General features: G+C 37.8%; 1 protein-coding gene across 14 annotated transcripts in view; it reads left to right on the top strand.

The window, feature by feature from the left end:
• Nucleotides 1-21,547, top strand: part of OSBPL8 (oxysterol binding protein like 8) — an 83,085-nt gene that overhangs the window by 40,285 nt on the left and 21,253 nt on the right. For 11 of the 14 annotated variants that reach the window (XM_021528139.3, XM_085568734.1, XM_021528140.3 and 8 more), the window contains 4 exons: nt 14,389-14,456; nt 17,706-17,786; nt 18,577-18,678; nt 19,370-19,573. In XM_021528139.3, coding sequence (XP_021383814.1) covers nt 14,389-14,456; nt 17,706-17,786; nt 18,577-18,678; nt 19,370-19,573 — 455 coding nt within the window. Of the gene's footprint in view, nt 1-2,452; nt 2,851-2,877; nt 8,627-14,388; nt 14,457-17,705; nt 17,787-18,576; nt 18,679-19,369; nt 19,574-21,547 lie in introns of those variants that run through there. The other 3 variants (XM_085568733.1, XM_085568740.1, XM_021528146.4) reach the window with 3 other exon arrangements.

The raw sequence follows: 21,547 nt of genomic DNA, 5'->3' as shown, positions 1-21,547 counted from the left end.
CTACTGGAACAAGCTTAATTTGTGTCATCTGCCTGTGTTTTAAGTAAGATCCTAATGACAAGAATTACTAATATGGTTAAAACTACAATGAGTCTTAATGCAAGGGCGGGGAGGTGAACATTTAACATTAGTTTGAGCCACTCACCGCTTATTTGGAACGAAGAGAACCATGTAATATGTCAATGTAAAGTGGTAAGTGGTATTTTATCATTTTAGGTGCTGCTGTGTATAAATACTGTGTTTTTATTTCTGACCACAGCTCTGGATTTCAGAAAGCTTCTATTTTCCTGTACTTGGTTTCTTAGTTTAGGGCATGTCTTCCTCCTCCCTTATTCCTGTCACTCTTGTGAGATGGAGCTTAGTATGTTGTGTGAGACAGAGATGAGGTCTTCTTCTTGGAGTCCAATACAGATTTATTTTAGAAATGTAAAATACAGTTTGATCTGGCAACAGTGTCTAGTGGTTGTTCAGCAAAAATCTATTTAAAATGTCACTGTTCTATATAATCTTTGCACTGTTTTGCAAAATATTTTCAATATCCTTGAAGTTATACTGTCCTTTAATTCTGAGGCTGAAGTAGCTTACCTGTGAGGCTACAGACTGGCATGTATAGGTGTGGAGAGCCCACTCACTTCCATAGGAAGCTTTAGCAAGGTTGTTTGATAGAAATGTATTAAAAAAAAAAAAAAGATGGTGGAGATTTTTCCATAATGATTTTAACTTGTTTAGGTAGAAAGGTTAAAATTTTAGTGTCCAGACACTAACTCAGCCATATATTGCATTGATCCTGAGATGGGCTTTTAATTTTAGTTTTTGAGGATTTAACTTATTCCTGCCTTGTCCATCAGGTAGTTAACTAGAGCGTCAGAATAGCCTAGTCCTGAGCATAATGCCACAACTAATGTGTATTGAACAGGCTAAATGGTTATACTATGGTTTTTTGCTCAATATTTTTTTAGACTTGTCAGACTTGGAGTAGGACATAAATAATTCAGTAGGCTGTTGATGGAAACTGCAATGATTGTGGAGAGTTACTTTATCTGTGAAGCTTTACTTATATTTGTGGGATGGTGTGTCTTTGGGCCCTAGTGGGCAGTATGGCCTTTCAAACTCACCAAGACCATATTTTTCTAAGCATAGTCCATATAGATGTTAGCACTGCTAAATCATCGTTCAGTTCTAGAAGCTGGCACACAGATAGTATGATGCTAGTTTAGCTCATATTTTGTTTGCATTCAGTAATTAAAAATGTTACTAACTATTAATGAACAAACAACTAAACTTTATCAAACTTACTTTTGGAATATTTCCTTTTTTAAACTAGCATGTGACCAAAAGGAATAATTGACAATTTTTTTTTTTTGCAGTGTAAAAATTAACATTAAAAATACCAAGTACAAGACTGCATTTTCGGAAGTTGTAGAGCAGAACTCTGCTTGCTGATGTCATCTGTTTATGTCAAATTATCCCTGGTAGATTGAATTCTTAAATCTTATTAACTCAAGCATAGTGATTTATTTCTTTGATAAAATGAGTTAGTGGAGAAATAACGATCACATAAAATTAATGAAAAAAGCCAGCAGTCTCCTTATAAATGATAAATGTTTTTAACTTAATATTTTCTTAAAATATATTTCAAACCTTTTATGAAGACACCACAGATGCTTAAATAGCAATACTTGTGTTAAATAGACGAATCTAGTTAAGACAGTACTATTAAAAATTCTGTAATAGACTGCTTGAAAATGTCAGACTTTTCTATATTTTTCCTGTCTTTATTCAAAACATGAGTGAGATGCAGATGAGGTGAAAATGTGGGTGTGTCCTTGTGGGGATGTGTGTGCCCAGAAGAAGCCTGTTGGGAGATAAGAAACAGGATCTGCCTTTCTTTTCCAGCAGAGCAATGGTAGTTGTTAATTCAGTTTGCCATGTGATTAAAAATACATTGTGTTACTTGACTGAGAAACAGAAGTGACTAGGTGCAGGGAAGGAGGGTTGACAGAGAAAACAAAATTACACGTCTGCTAGTGATGATGATCACCATGAATTGGAAGGAAGTGAAGGGGATTTTGGGAAGAGTGAGGGCATTTTTGGCTGTGCTGAACTTGTGCTTTAAACAACTCCAGAGGAAACATTTAGAGGATATGCTGGTGCTAGGATTTTAATCCACGGGATGCTGCATTTTTGGAGAAAATAGGAATTTAACTATTTTTGTATTGTGAGAGAAGATGGAAAGTGAAGAACAGGCATTTTCAAGCAGTAGGTCCTAAAGAATAGTTATTAGCTGTTGAAGGGATGAGACAACTTTGGAGCGTTAATGACCCAGAAAATAGCACACTCAGATGTTACTGACTGTGTACCCAAGGCAACTAAGAAGTTAAAGCTGATTTGTTGCTGACCTGTGCAATTTGCATCTTTAAAAAAATAACATTTGTTTCGGTTTTTGGCTCAGCTGACAGCAGAAGCACAGTTTTTGTTTCACTGGGCAGTAACACAGCTCTTGGAGTTCCTGACTGTCATGCCTGTTCTGGGTTCCTGGTGCTCAGTGTGCAAGAAGCCCTGACAAAACAGCAATGCATCTCCTCTTAACCAGCTGTGAGTGGAAGGCAAATTACTGTGGACCTGTAGAAGGAAAGATGCAGCCCTACAACAGTGAACTCAAAGCCTTTTTGAAGTATTAGCAACTCTGCCAGAGACAGACAGATGGCTGAGGTGCTCTGGGCACATTTCTGCCGAGGGGTCACAAGAGCCTGTTCTTTCATATGGATGCATGAGACTGAAGCCACACAGCAGGGAACTGCCTTGGAGCTGGGGAGAGAAATAACACTGCCAGTAATGCACTGAGAACAGGTGAGGCTCTAACTCCACTGGGAGTTGATTGCTGCTAAAATGCCAGTTTGGGCTGGTATTTCAGTGTGTTAGTAATTATTTTTCATAAGAGTATTTGGCTTGCAGATGGCAAAATCTTGCCAATCTATCTGATTCCAAACCAAGCTGTTTCCTGGATAGTTGGGTCATATTTTATCTTTAATAGTGATTTTTTCTTTTCTTTTTAGTTTCCCTGTGTGTTTAGTCTCTACATGTAGGCAGACTTAGTCATGGAGTAATTTCATGCAGTCTCCTCTTTCCCTTCACTGTGTCTGTTCTTTGAATAGAGAAGCTGAAGAATGGCTAAATAATTACTATATTGACACAGTAAGAACAATTTATTACTAAACATGTCATGCTTTGTTGCTTCACTTCATCTTCCCATAAGTTTATATCATTGTCTCACTGGTAAAGAAGAACTGTTAAAGGTCTACTTGAGGCTCTCCAAAAAGCTTTTTTTGTAATACTTGAATATTAACAGTAAGTGAAGTAAGGCACCTTCTCTGCAGAATAAATGCATTTTATGTCTTAGAAAAATGTTAACACTTTTGCTTTCTCCTGCCACATAAGAATTCTTTCTAAAACCTTGAAAGCCCTCATGCTTGGAGACTCTTAGTCTTTCTGGTTTTATTTGGAGGTATTTTAATTTATCTTGTCTTGCTTTTTTGATGATGAGTAAGTATTTTATAATCAGCAATGTGTGGGAGCCATGGGCACTGGTTGTTCTTTGGGTGATACTGGATTAATGCCTCTAATTCTGCTATGGGGTCCTCAGCCTAGGGACACAGGTGGCCGGTCACTTTTCAGTTTTTCAACAGTGTGGAAGGGAGGCCCTAGTTCCACAAAACTGTGTAACCTATTTGGAGTAACTTTAGTGATGCTTGTCTTAAATGGGATGTGAGTGAGGCTCTGGTCACAGTAGGAAGAAGGAGCTTGAGCCCTTCAAATAATCTGATCTGAGTCTGTGTTTTACAATAAACTGAATTTATTGCAAAATGTTTTAAGTTCTGCTATGTGTGGTCAGTCTCCTGAATACATTATCCTGACCTCCTGCTTTCTTACTGCCATGCGTACTCTGGCACATTCCTCCCTGCAAGTCATTTTGTTTATTAGAACTTGCCATTTCTGAAATGCTACTCCACCCAGTCTTTGTGGTTTGGGTAAATTGCATATTCTGCTTTCTGTGTGGATTATAGCTTTATGAAAGTGTGGTACTGGGTTTAAGAGGCACAGCAGGGATTCACGTAAAACATCTCAAGCAAGTTCTCTTTCTTCATGACAGTCTCTTCAGGACTGGCCTTCTTGAACCCCTGCCATGACTTTGAGAATTTTGTAAGGGTTGAGATGACAATGTTGAAACCTGAGCACTGAGCAGAGCTATTTACTCTGTGTGGGAGGAGCTGAGCCGGCTGTTAGCAAGTGAGGAGGTGCAGCCGAGTACAGTTACCAGCAGTGCATGGGGAGTCTTGGTGGTCATTGGTCACCACTCTTAGGCTTGCCTTTGGAATTACTCCTCAGCTAAACTGCACTGGACTTGGGAATACCAGAGAACAGAAGAATATTTGGTGAAAGAAATTTGCCTCTCAACTACTCTCCAACTTGTAGCCTCATGGTTTAGGTATAATTTTTTTCTGAATCCAATATCAGTACTAAAGGCAGGTATATCTTCAATACCCTTTTTATTAAATAGGAAAAAAACCACTTTTACTTCAAATCCACACGTGAAAATCTATTGTCAGATAAAACCTTCATAGCTATGATTGTCTACCTGTTTTTCTGTTTTCTGCATGCTGCAAAATAATTCTCTACTGCATATAGAGAATTATTTATGACCTTTGCATGGACTGGGGGGAGAATTCTACTGGAAAAGGTAGTAATGTTGAAATGTCAGGGCAAATTACTGTCAAAATTGCAGGGCAAGTCTGAAAAGTGTCTGCCTTCCTCTGCTACACCATGCTTTCCTATCTCTTTCTTCTCTCTAGCTTTCACAGAGTTTGGTTTTAAGAAGATTCTGGCTTTTCCTTGGGTACCTATAAGAGGAAAAGGATTATTTTTTTTACGTCGCATCGCTATTCATAGTCTTACTACTTTCTGTATTACTGCATCAGTATCAGTTTTTAGAATGTGTTAGTCTAAACTTCTAAAATCTCTATGAAAAGGATTGTTATAGTCAAAATTCCTTATTTGGGTAGTCCAGATAGATTTGATTTGAGTTCAATTTCATTGAATTCATGCCTTTACAATTTAGAGAAGTCTTTTTAGACCTTCTTTAAGACTATGTTTTTTTCAGCTGTGAATATTTTTCCAGTGGAGAAATGTTTTAAAACTAAAACCAGACTTTGTTAAGTGTTCACAAGTTGTCAGAACTCCACATATCTTCTATTTGACTTTGTTTTGTACACTGAGATTTTACCTTTTGCTCCAGACAATATCTGGAAGAATGTCTTAAGCACAGGATTAGGATTGGTTTTTCAGCTAGCATTTACTATTTACTATTGAAGAAGTCCTCCTGATTCAATATCTGATGTGAGAAATGGGTTCTGTCCTTTAGAAAAATAAATACATTAAGTAAGTTTTTCTCCTCTAAAGAGATTGACTGAGAATGGATTCTTCCCCTTGTGCTCCCCCGCCACCCTCTTGCCCCAAGATACATGAACTAAATATTTCAGTCATGTAGGGATTTTTGTAATCCTATTGATATAGGTGTTTTATAAAACACAGAAACTGGGAAGCTTTTTCTGTTTCAGTGGCATACTTAGTCTAGTGCCTCCTAAAGTGACTTAAACTTTTGTTAGGAAAAAGCTCATATATTCATGTATAGATACACTGTGTCATGCACCTGATGCCTTTAAGTTAAAGTGCAGATACTTCCCTGTTTATGTAGGCTTTTCTGCCATGTCTGACTTATACAGTTGGACTTAGCTGTAGTTCTGTTTGTGCATATCTGAAACTTTGTAAACTTCTAAGCTGTGTATGAGAGTGCATTTTCTAAGTATATAAATTTGAAAGCACTCAAAACTAATACCAGAAAGATAGAAAGCTGCCTGGGATGTTAGTCTAAGAACACAAAGTCTGATTTCATCAGTAGATGGACCTACTCTGTCTGAGTTTATTTTTAGGAAGGAGAAAAGAATACAAAGGATTTATGGGATTTTTTGGTCTTTTTAGGGGGAAGGGGTGAGGAGATGAAGGAATTAGATTTTTTTTCTTTTCCTCCTCTGTTGTAGTGATGAGACAGTTATATTTTGGTAAAGGATTCAGAGCCTGTGTTGCTGTTGAGTTAAAGCAGAAGTTACTCAGAATACCTGGGTAACAGCTTCCTTGACTGGAGAGAACCTCAGAGAGGGGAAATGTAACATTATCTGTATTGAAATTCTTAATTTTATCTACCCAAAGAGTTCAGTTTCAGTTCTAAATGGAGAAAAGGGCATAGAAAGGAGAAATAAGTATTTCTCTGTCTGCTTACCATTTGACTACACGCGCACTGTCAAGGGACTTGAGAGGGCATGGACAGAAGGGAAAGGCCTTCAGGATTGTGTTGTTTTCTGAAACCCCTGGAAATACAGCTGCTCCTTAGGAATGTGAAGATAAGGTGGCAGAGAAGACCCAGCTGTGAAACAAGCTGGTGGGCTGGCAGGTAGGGCCCAGCAGCTGGGGGCAGATGCAGCTGAAGTTCTGTGCGGGTGTCTGATGGAGGAGCCTCCCCTGCCTTCAGTGTGTGTGACCCAGCCATTCCAGAGCGAGAGAGACGGGAAAGGGCCAGATACCAGTGTCAGCAGAGTGCTCTGGGCAGGGTCACAGCCCTGACTCTGAAAGAGGAGATAACAGCCCCATTAACTGGGCAAGGTAGCTCTGTAATGAGAGGATACAGTTCCTTCTGTGTGTAAGGGGAGTTCTACTGCAGCTTTCTCTTGATTTTAGTTAGGGAAAAAAAAAAAATACAATACATATTATGAGTAGATTTGGACCCAGGTATTTGCTCTGTTTTGTAGTTAGGACAGATTTGGAGAGGTGATATGGAGCTGTGTTTATTAAAACAAAACCAAAGCAGAACCAAACAGAAAAAAAGCTAGTGTTCTCCCTCCTTGCATTTCTTCCTCATTGCCCTGCCACTCCACTCCTTTGGTTTTTTAGCTGTTTTTTCTGTTCCTTCTGGGACATCTGGACGAGGACTATTTCAGCTGAAGGAAGTGTGAGACACAGGATTGGATAAATAGAGACAGGCTTGAATACATTATGCTTATCCAGTTTTTCCTATTCCCCCATGCTTAATTGAATTGTGTTTTTCATATAGCATACAATGGTTTTTATTGATGCCCATCTGTGCCTCATCTTTACATTTTCTGTTACATGTTTTTACCTTGTCATATATTGGGAAGTTAACAACATTCTTTGTTTAAGGCCGTAGGGTAAATAGTGTTATTTGAAGGTTAATCATGTTCATGCTGCTATTGGTTTAATTTATGGCATGTGATTCACTTTGTAAGAAAAGGAGAGTATGGATTAAGGTGAGAATTCAAGTTCTTATTTTCAAGGCAGTTCTTGGTGTCCTATTGTCCTGCTGTTTAGTGGAGAAGGTTTCAAACCCTTTTTTATCAGAAGTAAGGTTTGATGGGGCAAATGGGACGAGCAGAGAGGCACCAAATGGGAAGGAAGTTCCACATTGCAAGAGGGTGGCTGTGCACACTAGTCCTTGCAGCAAAGAGGCTGCTGATGTAAGGAAGGTGGCTGGGGAGAGATTATTTGACTTCATCCTGGTAGCTGCCAGCAGGAGGAGTTTGGATCAGCAGATTTCTAGTCTTAAACCACAGTTTACTGGAATCCTTTCTGTGTTTAAAATTTAAGCTGGCCCATTTAAGTGTTTTATTCATTAAATAAAATATTTGGGGCATTAATAATAAAAAGCCCTTTTTGTGGAGATTATTTAGGGCAGCTCTTCCATGAATCAGGGTGGTTTGCTTATAAAAATATGGGAGAGTTTTAAGAAGAAAAAGCAATTGCCTCACCTTTTAAAGAAAAATAAGAAATGAAGATATAGAGGCCATGGCAGTCAGTTGACAAAAGCTAGTTAGGTGAGTGCCTGAACAGGAAACTTCAACTTGGCTGTGTAATGTAAACAATTGACTCCCTTCTCTGATTCCCATAGTGTACCACAGTATCAAACAGGGAACCCACAAAACTTATGAGTTGTCCTTTGTGCAGTATAAATTTGGGACTTGAAAAACTAACAGGAATTCAATTTAAGAAATTCTTAAAACATAAATACCATTTTTGTGTACTTAGAAATGAATAGGACTAAAACTGAGAGGTAAAAATTGAGATGTGGTGTGTTTCCCAGAAAACAGGAGTTGAAACAAAGCCATTCCACTTTAAGCATCCTAAGAGCTTTGATTAGAGGGAGTATAGTGTTGCTTGGCTTGCTGCTGATTTGGCAGCCTCTGTCTCTTCATTGCATTTTTCATGTGCGCCCTTCGTTTGTTTCTTTTTTTTTCCTTTTTTGTATCTTACTCATCAGAATGTGAGGTAAAAAGCTGCTACTGCAACACTTTTGCTCCCAGCAGCTTATGCTAACCAGCTTTCACAGAGAACATAATCCTTACACAAACACCTTAACTCATGAAGGAAGCAGGTCCAGTGCGACGTAGGTTTTCTTCATGTGCTGGGATTTCATCTGTGTTTTCTCCAAGAGCTGATGGCCGAAAGCTCGTCCGGAATGCTTCATTTGGCGGATATAACGAGCTCTCTCCTGCTTTACCAGGTTTGTTTCGCTCTTGCATTTCTTAGAATGTACAGAAGTGAATAGAATTTCTACCTCAAATTTTCACGCTTGAATGAAAGTAATGTACCGAGATGTCGGTAGAAATCAGAGTATTCTTGTATGCATTTAGATAACAGCTCTTTCTAGTGGCAAGATTTGCAAACGGGGGAATGAGTAAGTTAGTTTTCACACTGGCACAAATCTCACTTTAAAATGCATTGGTGTATTTGAGACTGACTGGAATGTTTGTTTTGGATGTTTGGGTTTTTAGGACTGAGGTTCTGTGATATGGTTTATAAATACCTTCCTCTCTTTTACTTTCCACTGCCTCCCCTGGCCCCCCACCTCCAACACACACACACATAATGGGTCTACTTTAAAATTGTAAGTTACAGCAGAAGGTTTTCATTTAGCTGTAACTTCTGGAAAATCTGCAGGCTGGTCATCAATGGTTTGACATAAAATGACAAGATAGAAAATGAGGGCTAAAAATGTAGCCTTGCTAAACTCTGTAGTGCAAGATTTTGAAGACTTAAAACTCCTGAAAGGGCTTCAATCTCATTTTGCTCAGATTTATTGTTTCCTGAAAATCAGTACTGGAATATTGAAATGAATTTGTAGATCATTGCATGTCATTGTTCGTAATGTGCGCTTCTGACATAGGTACCTGAATTTCAGCAGTTTATTTCAAGAAAGCCTCAGTGCTTGAAAATGTGTTACAAGGTCACCCATTCCTGAAGGGAGACATAGTACAAACTGTGCATTCTTTCCAGAATTGCTCTGGATAGGTGATTTGTCTTGTGCATGCGCAGAGATGCACTTTATTATGTAGTCCCACAGGGCCAGGATGTTGGGAGGGGAGGAAAGGGGGGAATAAAATAGTTTTCACTTTTTATTGTGTGCCTCCTGCAGCATGGCTCACTGAATTTGTAAGCCCTCGTTCTGAAGCCCCGGAGCAGATTTGGTTGCAGACCATGTGGGAGGTTGCAGACACCATGTTTTATTGAACTTTTTTTTATCCTGGAATATTTCCTTTCACTCTGTTTCAGGAAAAGATTAGCCTTCTACCAAGAATCTAACACTGAGTTTTATTCAAGCTGTTTATGAAATAAAAGATCTCAAAGCTTGAAAGCATGGGGTTGGCAACTAGACAGGTGCTTCCTACCTTTAAAATAAATATGTGTAGTCTGGTAATTTGTGGAAAAAAAAAAGGGGTCTGATTTTGTATTTGCTTCCTTTCTGTATCGAATTCTGCAGCTGAAGCTGATCATTGTTCTTAAGCAGACAATGAATATTTAAAATGCAGAACAAATGAAAAGCGGATTTTAATTAAAAAATTAGTGTGTACATAAAATTAAAAGAATGCTTGCTCTTTTGGAATCTTTTATATATCTCTGAAGAATTTCAACATTGTAGCATGCTTAATGAACATTCTTGATATACTCTTTCAGATTGGTTTAGGCAAAGAGTAACTGTCTTTTTTAAATATACTCATGTATAGTTACAGTGATGTCAGTCTTTGGCTTTTTTTAATTTTATGTGGTGCTTACAAAAGAAAACACTAATGTTAGAAAATACATAAAAGGACTTAGCTTATTTTTCTGATTACTTTGCTTACTTTTCTGATTACTTTGCTTTTGAAGTCCATGGAGGAATCTGAATTAGTTAATATGGGATTGTACTCTTAAATCTGGTTGTCAATAAGCTTTTGAAAGTCAGTCAGTTAAAAAGACTGTGGTTCTCTGTGTTCAATTCTTTAAAAACCTTTTTCCTTTTTTTCTGATGTGTTTATTTTATAGCACCAGTATTGACAATTCCCACTAAGTATAGCTCATAGTTCTTCCAGAAGCATTTTCTAGCTGAAGTATTTGTTCTTCAAAACTGCACATGCCCACCAGTAATCAAATCAGGCTGTTCCTTTCTTTTCACTTGGAAGTCAGTATTATTGTTGCTTGGATTGCCATTTGTGATCTTTTCACGCATTGCATTGTTTTTCTACTGTTTTTTCCTGTATGTTTGAAAAAGAGCCTTCTGTGGATAGTAATTATTTCTTTTATTAATAAAATAGATCTGACATTAAAAAGTAATCTGCTTATTTTCTGATGTGTTTTTCTCATGTATCATAATTGGAGTGTCATTTACTGAGAGGCACAAAGCCAGTATTCAAGATGTAAGAGTTATATGGTTGGTTTTGGCTTTTCCCTTCCATCAAAATTGACTGAAGGGGCAGATTGTGGATGAAACTTCAAAAAATGTATGTTATGCTTGAACATTGAAATCTATTACCTAGACAGGTTTTTTCAAACTGTACTGTGCTGCAGTCTTTATCCTAAATAGTCTTTAATTTTGCAGTGTATGTAGCCTGGTTTTTGTCAACAGCAGTGTTTTGAATTTTTTTTTCTTATTGTTTACATAATCTGTCTCAATCTCTAAAGCAGCACTGTTTGATTTTGTTTCATTGACCTCTTGCATGCAAGGGTTCTGATTCCTCTGTCAGGCTCTTAAATCTCTCTGAAAGCTCCTAGTGAGTTCTAATGTAGATTTTCATCTGCGAGTTTTGGAAGAGCATGGTGAGTGCTCACAGTAGGAATGCACTAATGGATAGTTTCCCTTGGCTTCTGGGGTCATACCATGAACTGTAGCTGACTACACTGGCATTGGGATCAGCTTTCAGAGCCCATGCCACCTGAGCTGTTAAGATCAGGAAGGTCACACTGGGAGAAAGCCTGTTAAGGTGCAGTGTTGCTTTGAAAGCAATCGCTGATGCTCACAACTGCTTTAGAAAGTACAGTAGTGGTGCTCCTGACTCTAAAGATTGCTTTCAGGATTGTACATAGACAATGATACATAAGTACAAAGGATTCAATAGAGAGGAAATTACAGGAAGGGACTGTCTTCAACACCTGAATTTCTACATTGTAAAATACGGGCTCAGGTTATTTCATTAAAGAGCTGCTGATGTGTGGGAAGGAACAAGTAAGCTAAAATATTAAGCCCAAAACCACTGCTGATAAATACTGGAAAACTTGAAACACTTCCTTTTTATTACACCCTGCTTCTAGCCTCTTGTGCTTTGGCAGTCTCTGCTCCAGACACCTGTCTGTATTGTGAGCTTATCCCTCTGCACAGAGAAAGGTCACCAGTAGGATGGTGAGCTGGATGACTGAGTTTCCTCCCAGACTGAGATGGGCAGTGCAAGGTGTTCCAGGAGGTGCAGCACCCTGACTCGGGTTTGCTAAGGAACCCCTGAGAGAGCCCTTTTCTGTGCTGTGGGTGAGGAGGGGAGCAGTCCGTGTGGTGGGTAAGTTCATGAATCAGCTGGCACACACACCTCTCCAGCTTGAGACACTGAAAGCAAGGAGGTGAAATTTGTGGAAATGCAACTGAACTTTGGTCTTCATGTCCAGTTCTCTGGAGCAGAATAGTTCTTTCTGATTTTATTTCTTCTTGGTAATACTGATGCAAAGCTTGTTTGTGAAAATAAAAAACATATATCTATTGGATAAGGGTGTGTAAGTCCTTAAAACTGTTGTGCTTCGGAAAGCAAGCTTGGATATATAACTTCTCTTCTGTAAGAACAATCCTGACTTTGCACTTCCTTGCTGATTCCCCCTCACTAAGGCTTTTGCATGTGCCATTAAATAAACAAAAACGGGAAAGTCATTAGAAAATGCCTGCATTGCATTTTCAGTTTGATTTTATTCCTTTTGAGGAATTTTTTTGGGGCATTGGATGAGGAGAAAGCCTCTGCTTTGGTTCTGGTGTATGTTTGACTGCCTAAGACTGGCATACAATCCAGTAACATCTCGGTGAACTAGGGCAAGCGTAGCCTCTGAGGCTTTAGACAACCTTTGTTTCGTGCCTGATAACTAGTGCTGTAGAAAAGGTGCTCTTGCATTTGGTATTATATAGGAAATGTGATTTCTGGTGTCTGGATTTTTTGTGGATTCTGTAGTGCTACAAATCCTGTAGTACTAGGCATCCCAGAAGGATGCCTGTCAAGGAACTCCTTTCCTGTAGTCAAATGGTCTTCTACGTTACAGGTTTTCATTAGCTGAACAAATCTATTGCAGGTGTGTTAGAAGAACTTAAAAATGAAGGATTTAATGAACTATGCCCCAGGTGGGGCTTCTATAAGGATATGTAAAAGTTGTTTGTAAAGGTATGTTGGCCTTCCTTTCTGTGAACATAAAATGGGATATTGTACCGAAGTATATAATTTTTAAAAATCTGGTCTTACAAAGGACTCTCTGCACAAGATAATAAATATAAAAGGAGAAAAATAATAAAAAGACTGATTACCAGACCAAAATCAAGAGGAATCTTAAGATTTCCCATGTGACCTGGCAATCAACCTAATGCCCCTTTAATTCCATGAATCTTCCTGGGATGTGTAATTGTGACAAATGAATCACTTCTGTCTTAGTGTTTCTAAGTAGTATAAGTTGTGGAAGGTTGAAGATAATATTAACCAAAAAAAAAAAAAAAAAAAAAATCCTGCTATGGACAAAATACCCAACACTGCTACAGAAAGTTAAAAATTCTTTCAAAGCTCAGTTTCCCCTCACATACACACATTCCCATGAAGACTGTGAAATCAGGGAGTTTCTCTGGTAAGCCTTCTCATTTCAGGGACCAGAATACTGATTTCTGTTTCAAAGTCAGGACCATGCCCAGAGGGATGCTCCAAAGCACTGCTGGTGTCCATAGATGCACTGCTCGTGCTGTGTCTGTGGGTGCAGGGTGTCCCTGCTGGTGCAGTGCCCTCTCATAGGTACAGCTCTTGGAAATCCTGTGCCAGGCTTCTCAGCTGCTTGGGCAGTTCTGAAGTCCATGCCTGACTTCATGGTCTCATCTGCCTTCAGAGGGTGTGTAGATGATGGCATGCTGACTTACTCAGATAAATGCATTGTGCAATTTGTTTTATTCCTGTTTGTGAAAGCATTATGCTGCCACCACCCTCTTCAAATGAAATGGATCAACGAGTGAGATGTTGTGTCTTGTAAGCACAGGAGGCAATTTTTCTGTGAGAGGGTGCCAGTCTCTCAGTATATATTCTCTGGCACAGATCAGCTGTGTGGCAGCACCCATACCAGTTGTGTCCCTTTTTTTCCATTGTCACATGGACACTGACTTACTTTGCTTTTTGGGTACTGGGAAAGTGTGAGGTTTGTCATAGAAGAAAAACATGGGATTTTGACACCTGTTTTAATATAAAACTTTGTAGTTATGCTTCTTCAGTATCAAGTTGAAAGTATAAATTCAAGGCCAATATAAGGAACTTTTTCCATTTTCTTGCAAGAAAATCCTGACTGGTGATTTTAATGAGATTGACTTTCATGTAGGTGGTATTTAACAATTATCTAGCTACAGCAAGGTTCAGAAATGAACAACAAAAAAAAAAGGCTTTATTTAGTACTCTGTGCCTGCATGTGTGCAGGTAGGGTAAAATGAGAAAATAAAAGGACAAAAGATGGCATGTTATATTTACATTTCATGGGGTTATTGGATCAGATGCAGCATTATCCAAATACAGTGGACTGTTCTTGCCTCTTAGTGGCAAGTATTAAATTAGTGTATATGTTAGTAGGTGGTATGTTTTCAACTGATGACATAGATTGGTATGTGTATGCTATTGGAGAATCTGATTAACTTGTACATTTTTATGCAAACCACATTGGAAAATTTCTTTCAAAAGCTAGTTCATATAAATTTTATTAATGAATTTAAATCATTTGCAACAATGCTGTTTTTAATTTAAGGTTTTGACAAAGGGAAGGACGACGCATCACAAAAAGACGATGCCGCATATTCTATGTCAAAAAGCAAGGTAAGAAACACAACTTCCTAACCTGTCTTAAAAATTTTGGTGTGCAAAGAAGTTGCACATTTTTAATTAAGGGCAAATGTATTTAACTTTTGTTGTAGATAGTCTTGAAGATTACTTTTCAGAGTCAGCAATAGATAAAGATTAAAGGGAATCTCTTAATATACTTCCCAGGATAACATCAGGTTCAGATCTGTGGTTCAAAGTAGTGAAAATTAAATTTTAAGTCTTCTTGCAATTGTCTTGGAGTGGGATATTACCTTGCTATAGATTTGAAATTACCTTGCCATAGAGTTTAAAGGCTCTAACTTACCCAGCTGTGTGGTTTTCTATTTCCTGCTAGGCTGTCCATTGTCTTTTTAAAGAGGCAAATGTGGTAACAGACACTTAAACAGATTGTTGGGGTGCAGCAGGTGTGGGTTGCTCTGAAAAGTGAAGACCTGATCTGGAGCACAGCTAGCTCCCAGGGGAAAGGGGGGAAATTCCTGCTTTTTGCTGCTTTTGCACACAGCTGTTCCCACAGCACTCTGTCCTGGGCACAGGCAGCCACACCCCTTGGAGATGGGGTTTGCACTCCAGGTCTTGACACAAATTTTTCTGTGGTATTTGATATATCAAGAGCCATAAAGAGAAATGGTAAAAAGATACTGAAGGAAAATTAAGAGGCTTAAAGATTATAGTAGCATTTCCAGGCATAAATGGTGTAATTGAAATTGCAATGGGATAAGCAGTTTACTGTCTGCAGCTGATGCTGCAGTTTGTGGTGTGTAGCTAAGCATTTCAAACTGTTGGTGTCTTACATGTGACTTGGAATCACAAACTTTGTATCTTTTTGCTTTACTGCATCCTAAGCCTCACTTGTCAGGAATATCAAGGAAGTATACTTTACCATCCAGCTTTCTTGTGATCAAAATATTTCTATTGGTCCAGAAACCTCCAAATCAGTTTGACTTGGAAAATCAAGTTATCCAATTCCCTTTTCCTCTCTCTTATATTTATTTTTTCTTAGTTGTTCTCTTAATGGGATCTTAAGTCTTTGGGTTCATTGCTATTACATCTTTTTGTATCTTTCTGTCAAAGATGATACCAATATTCCTACTGCTAATAGGTGCTTTTCTTCACCCTTTTTTTTAATTGCTGCATGTGGGGCTTGATTTTACTAATGGAAGTGAAATAACAGCCCTTCTTCCTAAGGGAGAATGGAAAAGCAGTGATGGGACTTGCCTGGAATCTGGAACTGAATGTACCTTGCTGGGAGTTACAGCAGGTTCTCTTAAAGTGTATTCTTCTAAATTTTTTATCCCATCCACTTTGTGTGGGTATAACAGTGAAAAGGTTACTGGCTTAAAAATATACAGGTCACTGACCTGTCTCATAATATTGAATAGCTAAATGTAAACCTTTACTCAGTGTCATATTAATGACCTTTAAAACAGAGACAATGGGAAAATGAGTTTTTTAACTAGGTAAACTTATTTGTTTGGGGCTTTTCTATGCATGACCTCTAGATTGCCTTAGCTTTCTGTTGGTGAGCAACTAGAATATTTATGAATGTTTTGCTTAAGTTGTTCCATTATAGCTTGCATAATGAGTTCATTAGCCCTTCTTATGTGACAGTGATAATCATTTTCCCCCTCTTCTGTTACTACATTTAAAGTACTGTGTCTACTAGAGAGGAATTTAATTTCAAGTTGTACACTCATCTTAAAGCTAAATTTCAAGTATCAAGAGCATACCTTTATTACAAGATATTTCTTTCATTTTTCCAAGACAGATACAGAAGTTAAAGAACATTTATTTATCATTAAAATAATTTTGAACTAAAATTACTTTTTGCCAGTTATTGCACATATTTTTTTTTACAGTAGCCAAGTTGACTCCTGTAAAGTCTAAGTTCTGAATTAAAGATGTAAAGTAGAATCCAGGTTAAATAGTTCTGTACAGCTTGTGACTCTTTAGCTTTTGTTTCTTTTGTTTGAGCAGCCTGTGAGTTAAGTGAATGCTCAAGTGCACTGTTTTTATTATAGCTATAAGTTTTATTCAAAGCTTGCATTTTTTTTTTGACTGTCATTTTATAGCATTCCAAAATACAAATTCAGTGAGTAGACTTTGCACAGTTGTTTGAGATTTGAAATGTGGAACATCTTAAGGGTCATTTTTGATATAATGTCCTCAAATTTGAATTGAATACTCATTTTAAAATGTTAAATTGTTTTGGTTTGGATTTTCTTTTTTGACAATGCCAAAATTTTGGGTCCACCAGGCTTTTGTTTCAGTGCACAAAGAAATACAACTTTCTAATTTATGTGAAGTTTGCATTTAATGAATGCAGTGAACTCAATGTTCTCTGACCTCCGATAGGAATGGTATGAAAACTCTATCACAGACTCTTCTTTGGCTCTTCTTTTTCCCTTCTTTTTTTTCTAAAGAGTGCTGTTCCCAAAGTGAATATTTGGTGGCTTGAGTTCCCTTCCAACTAGTAGGCAACAAACCTCTAGGAGCAAACTTTGAACCCTACAAGACATGGGGGAGAGGCGGGGGGAGAAATCATGTGGTGCTGAGGCAGCTCATTGTCCTGGCTGAGCAAGACTTGGGTGTCACGAACAAACCTGGGTCTTGTTCCTGCCTGACGCCACCGTGAGCTTTTTTAGGATGACTTGCAAAGCAATCAGAGCGTGGAATTAGGGTTCAAGGAGCAGAACAAGTGCCATTAGTGGGCAGTTGTACTCTGATGATTTATAGAGCACTGAATCCTCGACTGAAGAGGCTGTATTTTCCTTCATGAGTCACAGGGTAAGTGCCTCTATAGCAGTTTGTTTGGAGAAGCTGTCAAGTTGTGGATGAAGACAGCTGATTCTATATTCTGATTCATAAATCCTGGGAATGACTCCTGTGTTAAAACACCTGGATTCTCCTAAACATTCTCTCTCTGCTAAAATAATGCTTAACTATTCAAGCATGCTCTGTCTAGTAACAGCCTATATGAGCTAAATACTTTCCTTGTATAGGTCAGCTGCTTCTGAAGGAACCTCAGACTTCTTTCCCATAAAACCCTTACAAAAAGAGACTCCATGAATAGGTGGCGAACAGCTCATGTTACAAGAAGTGGTTTATTGGTTTGTTTGGGGTTTTTTAAGGCGGGAAGCAGTAGAGAAGTGAGAGGGAATGGGAACCTCCAAACACTTGCTAAAGTGCCAGCATCAGTAATATATTATTGTATCATTTATTTGTTATGTGTGTTGTGAATTTCAGTCTGAATCCAAGCTTTTCAATGGCTCTGAGAAGGACATCTCTCAGTCTTCAAGCAAACTTACAAAAAAGGAATCTCTTAAGGTGAATTAATTTCCTAGTAACTCCTTAAGGGCTATGAATGCATTCACAATTTTACCTTACTCTCTAATGAGAAGACAAAAATGCCCTATAATGATGAGACTTAGGGAATATTTAAATATTGTGAGAAATTGTGCTGTTGAGTCTCTTCAAATTTTACTTTTTTTTACTTGAATAATAATCTCTATAATGTAGTCTTTAAGATGGCACAATATTGTAGAATAACTCAGATTATAGATTATTTCAGATTGGCATGGACCTCAGGACATCTACATGCAATGAAATAACAAATGGAATTATCAAAATAGCAATTTGAACGCATACCTACTATCTTCTTCCCTCTGTACTGTAGCAAGACCAAACTCCACTGTTTGGTAGATACCATTTCAAGGGAAACGTAAAATTATTTGGCTTTAAATGAGGGAGGGATATTCCTGCAAATTTCTCCTAGGAGGAACATAACTGGTGGGTAAAGACCACAGATCAGATAATGTACTTGTATATTGGAATTTGGTTTGGTTGGGTTTTCCTCCCCTTTGATTCTAAGAGGAGCTTCAAAGTCCTCAGTTTTTAAAGAAAATTGCAGAAGAATCTGAAATTGGCTACATCATAGCTGCTCTTGAAGTAATTGTTCACGCTTTGAAGTAAAATACTCTTAAAGCTATTTTTCTATACCTGTATTGCAAATTGAATTTAGCAGGTTTTTCCCTCAGCTTGTATTGGCTGATACTTTTTTGTGCTGATAACTGGCTTGTGACCATGACATTGTAAACATTTTTATTATTTTTTACAGGTTCAAAAGAAAAACTACAGAGAAGAAAAGAAGAGAGCCACGAAAGAACTACTTAGCACAATCACAGACCCCTCAGTTATTGTTATGGCTGACTGGTTGAAGGTCAGAATCCAATTGTGAAACCTGAGCTGAAGATGGAGCAGTTAGTTGCTTGCTGCTTTCTGGCCAGAATAGAAAAGGCTCAATCTTTTACTTACTGTTAATGTTTTTCTACAGGCACAGCAGCCACTAATTGCAACCCATCCCTGTGCTCAAATCCCAGGGGACTAATAGAAGAACTTAGCTTCCACTTACTGCAGTCACCCTAGTCGCATTATTCTTGTGTGCACACCCATCAATTTGGGATGAGTTGGCTTTGCAATTCTCATTTTAGCCTTCTCTTAACCACTTTGAAGTGGTTGTGTTACATACATAACAATTGCAAAAATAATTCAGTCAGGTATTTGAATGCAGGTTTCTTTGTGTATTTCTGTTAATTTTCCTTTCCTCTCTTAAGAACTAGCTGGTCCTGCTATCGTAAAGACAGCAGTTTGTATTATCAACAGTAGTGCAGTTGAATTGTCATACTTCCCATATCAGGATGTGTGCATGCCCATTTGTAGAACTGAGTATTCATCAAGACAGAAGAACAAGTGTACCCATATATTCCTTAATAAATCTGGGTAAACATTCAAATAACCTGATAAACTTTGCTTTGAAATAAAAGCTAATAAATTTCAATTTTAATTTTGTTAAAGGGGATGGTTTTGGTATTGTCTTCACCAAGGTATAACTGTAACTATTGATCTTCTAGATTCGTGGTACCTTGAAAAGTTGGACCAAACTGTGGTGTGTACTGAAACCTGGAGTGTTGCTTCTTTACAAAACTCCCAAAAATGACCAGTGGGTAGGAACAGTGCTGCTGAATGTTTGCGAACTCATCGAGAGGCCTTCTAAAAAAGATGGCTTTTGTTTCAAACTTTTTCATCCTTTGGAGCAGACCATATGGGCTACAAAGGTTAGTTGGTAGCATGCATAGTTCTTAAGGGATGACTAGCATTGATCAGCCACGAGTAAAGACAACCTCAATGAAAAGCAGAACTCTGTTTTCTGTTACAACTTCAGTGGTTTGTGTTGATTCTGAATATAAGCCTTCAACATCTAGTCCCATTTATCAGAAAAAGTATTGGTATATGCTGCTTAAAGTATATGTACTCAAAGAGCTTCAGAAGTGTGGTGTGCAACGGGTTGCCATTAAGAAGGTTAATGCCATCACTGGCAATCACATAAATTAAAGGAGTGTGTGTTAAACTTTATATTTTACATCAGTCAAGTCTGAGAAATTAAGGTGAGATTTGCTAAAATTAAGGAGTTTTGTTATAAGCATTTCTTGGTGTCCAACTCTATTTATATAGTAAAATGTCACCTTAGTTAAATTTGCTTGTAAGAGTTGAAAAGCAGATTACTTGCTTGTGGAATAATAGCCCATATTGCAATTTGTTAGCCAAGTCTGTTCCTTTTTGTTACGATGTTAGGAAGATAACTGTTTTAATTAAATTCTGATGCCTGTTTGCCTTGTCATACATGGCATAATATTGTGAGCAGCTCTTACCTGTGTTGAAAAGCACAGGTGTGTTGTGCAGAGCAAAGATTTGTTTCAGTATCTTGTAAGGATCTTTAATACTTGCTTTTACTCATTGTTTATAATCTGATAAACTATTTTAGTTCTTGTTTAGTGTTTATATGTGGAGAGGGGATGTGGAAGCACAGCATAAGTGAACATATTTTCCATCTAAAATAATGTCTTGCTTTAGATGAAATTACAATATTACAATATTAGGACCCTTGTTACAATAATTAATTATACCCTCTAAAATAGGCATCTTACAATCTCGCAATTAGTAGCTATCGTCTAAATCTTAAATTGATACACATGTATTGTCACTTCTGTAGAATATGCTGTGTTAAATTTGTCATCCTTTTCTTAAGCAAGTCAGTATAATTCCTGATGCTTGTGGTCATTCTGGATTTATCAGTGTTATCTAAATTTACCAAACGGATCAAATCACTTGTAGTTTCTTTTGAATAATTTTATTTTATTGTTGCTTAGGCAAACTTCTCAGTAATTAGTGGTGATTTCACATTTGTAGAACACAAACTCCATATCCTTTTCCAAAGCTATAGCATTTGGTGTTAATATGCTTTATTTATGATATGTATACATACATTGCAAAGTGGTGGCCTGTCTGCAGAAGATCACAAATCAGTCTTATATTTCTTTATTGCTTGGCAATGAGAAATGGATTTGTTTGTTTTTTTAACTAGATATTTAGAATTTAGAGGATATGCCCTACCAGATTTTTACTTTTTTAAGGTAGGTTAAATTTTGAACCTGAACAAGTTGATATTGTCCATTCTAAATGTGCTGAGAGCTGGAGTGGCGTTTGTTCATTTTGGTATGGCTATTTGCGGTTGAGAATTCCTGGATTCCACTAGATGGCCTTTAAGATTAGAAAGGCCTTCAAGTTTGAACCCCTTTTCTGCCTTGTTTACCTAGTCAATCAAAATGTCCTAGTTACAGATTTATTATCATGAGGCAAACTTGCATAAGTGCAATAGCAATTGATTGATCAGAGTGGATTTACCACAAAGAGCCTCAAGTCCAAGGCAAAGTGAGCCTTGTTTGCAGTTAGTGCAGAAAGATAGCATTGCAAAAAACATATATAGAGATATAAGTACTGCAGGAGATTTTCTCACTTGAACACACTACACATGGTGTGTCCTTCTGGCAGACTGCAAATTCTCTTCTGCAGTAGTTTGTGGCCAGTCACTTCCACATGCTCCCTTAAGCCTGTTGCTGTGATCTTTGATGTTCCTCCCGCACTCTTCATTGTGTGCCTGGTCCTGATTCCATTTTAGTTTTCTGAAATTAATAATTAGGTAAGTTAATGCAAATATTTTTTTCTGAGTAAATTTAGTTAGGGGTGACTAC

The sequence above is a fragment of the Lonchura striata genome, chromosome 1A (genome assembly GCF_050655825.1).
Source record: "Lonchura striata isolate lonStrDom1 chromosome 1A, ASM5065582v1, whole genome shotgun sequence".
In the NCBI taxonomy this organism is placed as follows: domain Eukaryota; kingdom Metazoa; phylum Chordata; class Aves; order Passeriformes; family Estrildidae; genus Lonchura; species Lonchura striata.
Note: the sequence above shows the minus strand (reverse complement) of the source record. Positions and strands in the feature narration are given on the sequence as shown.